The following is a 4053-nucleotide window of genomic DNA, read 5'->3' on the forward strand; positions in this document are numbered from 1 at the left end:
GGAGGGAGGGAAGGGGAGAGGGAAGGGAATTGGGAAGGGTAGTGGGAGGGAGGGAAAGGGAGCTGATGTGAGCAGGACAGTCTGAAGGCAGGTTCCGATCGAACATTGTGACCCTGTGGTGATTTGCAGGGAAACTGGATCCTGACAGGAGCGTGGGTGGCTCACAATGCCCTGAAACTGTGGGATTATCGGAGCCTACGGCAGGAGAAGACAATTCCGTTTCCCGTCGGGAAGGGGGAGAGCGAGTTTCTGTACACTGCCCAGTTCTGTAACAGTGAGGTGGTCATCAGCGGAGGCAGTGGGACACACAGTGCACACGCTATCAACTACAAAACAGACCAGGTAACCCTGCCTGGGCCAGCTCACTGCAAGAGCGTATCGAGTCAGTGCAGGGCAGGCCGAGGGTGTGAGGGACGAGCAGCAGAGGGTGAGGAACAAGAATGATCCCGGGGTGAAGGGCTTGTCGTATGAGGAACAGTTGAGGATTCGGGGTCTGCACTCGAAGGAGTTTAGAAGAATGAGGAGGGGGGGGTGGAAGGTCTGTGATTGAAACTTACAGAACACTGAGAGGCCTGGATAGAGTGGATAGGGAGACGATGTTGCCATGAGTAGGACAGCCTCAGTGTGAAGGGACAACCCTTTAGAACTGAGATGAGGAGGAATTTAATCAGCCAGAGGGTGGTTAATCTGTGGAACTCATTGCCACAGAGAGTTGCGGAGGCCAAGTCATTGAGTGTATTTAAGACACAGATAGATAGGGTCTTGATTGCTAAGGGGATCAAGGGTTACAGGGAGAAGGCACAAGAATGGGGTTGGGAAACATAACAGCCATGATTGAATGGTGTAGCAGGCTCGATGGGCTGAATGGCCCAATTCTGCTGCTGTATCTTACAGTCTTAAGGATGGGCTAGGAGACAGAATGGAGGGAGGTAGCTTCAGTGACTGGGTATTTCGCCTTGAGTATTCACTGTCAGAGAATGATGAACAGGAACTGTACTGATGTATGTTGTGCCTTCTCTGTACAGGATCTTGGTGAGGTAGCACTGGGCAGAAACACTGTCCAGGCTGTGGATAGTGCCCTCGATGGCCAGCTGATTGCAGTGGCAGGTGTGAATGGGAACCTCCACCTTGCTACTCTCTATTAGCCTGGTGAAGAGCAGCAACATTTCCCCTGGTGAAGCCAGCGCTGCTGAGCTGGGCAAAAGGGAGGCAGGTGCCAACTGGAGAGCCCATTGCCAGGAGATGACCAGCCTCGCTCACTCGCCAGTGTCCAGAGCAGCCAGCAGCACCGTGCTGATCCTGCAGTGTTTGGAAGGGCACGGTGGTGGGAATTCTACTTTGTATGATTCATTGTTAGAAACCGAGATGTAATTCAGCTTTAGGCAATCCCCCAGCCTTTCAGGGAAACCACACCGAGAGCTCAATAAGTTCACCGAATGGTGTTGTCACACCTGGCCACTGAAATGTCTATTAAACACAGGAAATATGCTTTCATCGAGTCAAAGCCACATATGTCACACTTCATGAAGTAACTCCTGACTTAGTGAAATTGGTGATGGCACTGTACAAATAAACCTGAAATAGACAGCAGTTTCTTATATTCGAGTCAAACTTTTATTCAACTTAACATGGGCTCAACCCAGCCGTTCTCAGTGACACCCAAAACAGTTGCATGTCTCTTGATTAAAAAATATTTTAGTTTTATCTGATCTTGGGTTGTCAGTTATGTTGCTATTTGTACATATTTTAGCCAAGCAGTTGTTTTGGTTATTTTTGACAGTAGAAACGCATTATGCTTTCCACTTGTATCATTGCCCACCATCTTCTTCAACAAGACCTGATTCTTATCCCCGTGGCCACTGTGAGCCCTGACACCCTCCATGCACCAGTAATGACTGATCACACAGAACCATTCCACCTTCCCAAGGATCGAAGAGATTTGGAGCAAATTTTCTGGAATGGGGAGGTCTGAGTGAAGAGAGAGAGAGACTGACTCTGGCAAGCCAGACCATCCCTCCAGTGCTCTGTTTGGGACTAAACTATGACCAAAACTGTGCAGCCTAAGTTGCCAATAAAATTGTTGCTTTGTTACTAATTTTGTGTAGTGCTCCAGTCAGCATTTTCATTACTATTGACTGGTTTGTAGGTCTGACCAGCTTAAGTTAAAGCACACACAGAGCATGCTTAAACATCTTCACCTGCAAAGCTTGCTTTTTGCATTTGAAAATATTGAAATGTTGAAACAATATCCCATGGATGGAAAATACAAGATCTGCATCTTTAAATTGAAATGGACCAGTGTAAGAACACTGCTTCCTGCTCAGTCAGCTCTTTGCACTCCTCCTCAGACACACACAAACTCACACACACGTTCTCTCACACACAGACACTCGCTCACACATCACTCTCACACATACTCTCTCATACACACACACAAACTCATTCACACTCGCACACGTTCTGACACTCTCACACTGACATTCTTTCTCACACACACGCACACACATTCTCACAGACCCACACATTCACACACACACACACACATTCTGACACTCTCTGTCAAACACACACACCCACAGCTCCCTGGGGCTGAAAGTGTGTTCGAGCCCAGGAGCAGGGATGTCTTGCTGCAGTTGTACAGGGCCTTGGTGCAGTTTTAAGGTCTCCTTATCTGAGGAAGGATGTTCTGGCAATGGAGGGAGTGCAGCAAAGGGTTTCCCAGACTGATTCCTGGGATGGCAGGACTGACGGATGGAGAGGGTTTGGGTCAGTTAGGATTATATTCGCTGGACCTTAGAAGAATGAGGGTGAATATGATGGAAACCTATAAACTTCTAACAGGACTAGACAGGTTAACACAGGAAGGATGTTCCCGATGACTGGGGAGTCCAGAACTTGTGGGGGTGGGGGGTGATGGGGATGGGGAGCCTGTGGGATTATCTGCAGCAGAAAGCAGTTGAGGTTAAATCACTGATTTCAAGAAGGTGTTGGGTATAATTCTTGGGGCTAAAGGGGTATGGGGAGGAAACAGGAATGGCACTGAGTTGGGTGATCAGCCAAGATCACTTTGAATGGTGGAGCAGGCTCAAAGGGCAGAATGGTCTACTGCTGCTCCTGTGTTTCTGGGCATGTGGAACAGAGCTGTGTTCTGCAGAGAAATATCAATATTCCGTCAGTTGGGAAGGTGAGCAGCCGTGGGAATTTAGTCTGATAAAGTGTGATTGCAAGTATTTGCTGAACAAGGTAAGGGAATACTCAACAAACAATTGGCAACGCAAAGGGAGCTCTGAGATAAAATCCAGTGAAACAGCAACTAGACTTTTTCATTTGCTCACAGCGTTGGGCTCGCCAGCTGGGCCCAGCATTTATTGCCCCGTCCCCAGTTGCCCCTAGTTGCTCAGTGCCATTCCTGTTTCCTTGAAAAGGTGGGGGTGAGCTGCCTCCTTGAACCGCTGCAGCCCAGCTCCTTAGGGAGGGAATTCCAGGATTCTGACCTAGCAACACTGAAGGAACGGCAATATATTTCCAAGTCAGGACGGTGAGTGGCTCGGAGGGGAACTTGCAGGGGGCTGGTGTTCCTGTGTATCCGTTGCCCCTTGTTTGAAATTTTGACATCTGAATGCGGCGGTCATCAGGACAAGGATGGAGATTCCTGACTGAAGACGACATCGTTAGGGTTCATGTTGAAGGTTTACAAATAAAGACCATTCGAACTAAACAGGGACACAGAAATATCACGAGATGTCAATGAGACCATGGCTCACTCTGTGTTGTTTCCCATGGCTCTGCCTTTTGATCTACCTGGAAAACACTAACTCCAAATGTGTTCAATCAAACTCAATCTGGATTTAACAAAACACAAGTGACTATCTCCGGTTCTGAAATGTTCCCCAAAAATAAACAACACTTATCTTCCCAAGTAAAATCAGTCAAGCCTGAGTCCCGCTGGTCAATGGATACCACTGTTTACAGTCTCTGGACTCCAAGCTAATGCTCCTTGGGCCTTCAAGCTTCGGATTCTTCTTCCTTCTTTGTCTGATGCTTGCTTCTGTT

General features: G+C 48.1%; 1 protein-coding gene and 1 long non-coding RNA gene across 2 annotated transcripts in view; both read left to right on the plus strand.

The window, feature by feature from the left end:
- Positions 1-85, plus strand: part of LOC109924899 (nucleoside diphosphate kinase homolog 5-like) — a 21721-nt gene extending 21636 nt beyond the window's left edge. Inside the window, exon 6 of the mRNA XM_048616695.1 lies at positions 5-85. Coding sequence (XP_048472652.1) covers positions 5-85 — 81 coding nt within the window. The remainder of the gene's footprint in view (positions 1-4) is intronic.
- Positions 86-126: 41 nt separating this feature from the next.
- LOC125486969 lies at positions 127-2095 on the plus strand. Its single transcript, XR_007265538.1, has 2 exons — positions 127-342; positions 1026-2095. It is a non-coding gene; the product is annotated as an uncharacterized LOC125486969 (long non-coding RNA).
- Positions 2096-4053: the final 1958 nt, after the last annotated feature.

This window comes from Rhincodon typus, chromosome 35, assembly GCF_021869965.1.
Source record: "Rhincodon typus isolate 14 chromosome 35, sRhiTyp1.1, whole genome shotgun sequence".
Classification (NCBI taxonomy): Eukaryota; Metazoa; Chordata; class Chondrichthyes; order Orectolobiformes; family Rhincodontidae; genus Rhincodon; species Rhincodon typus.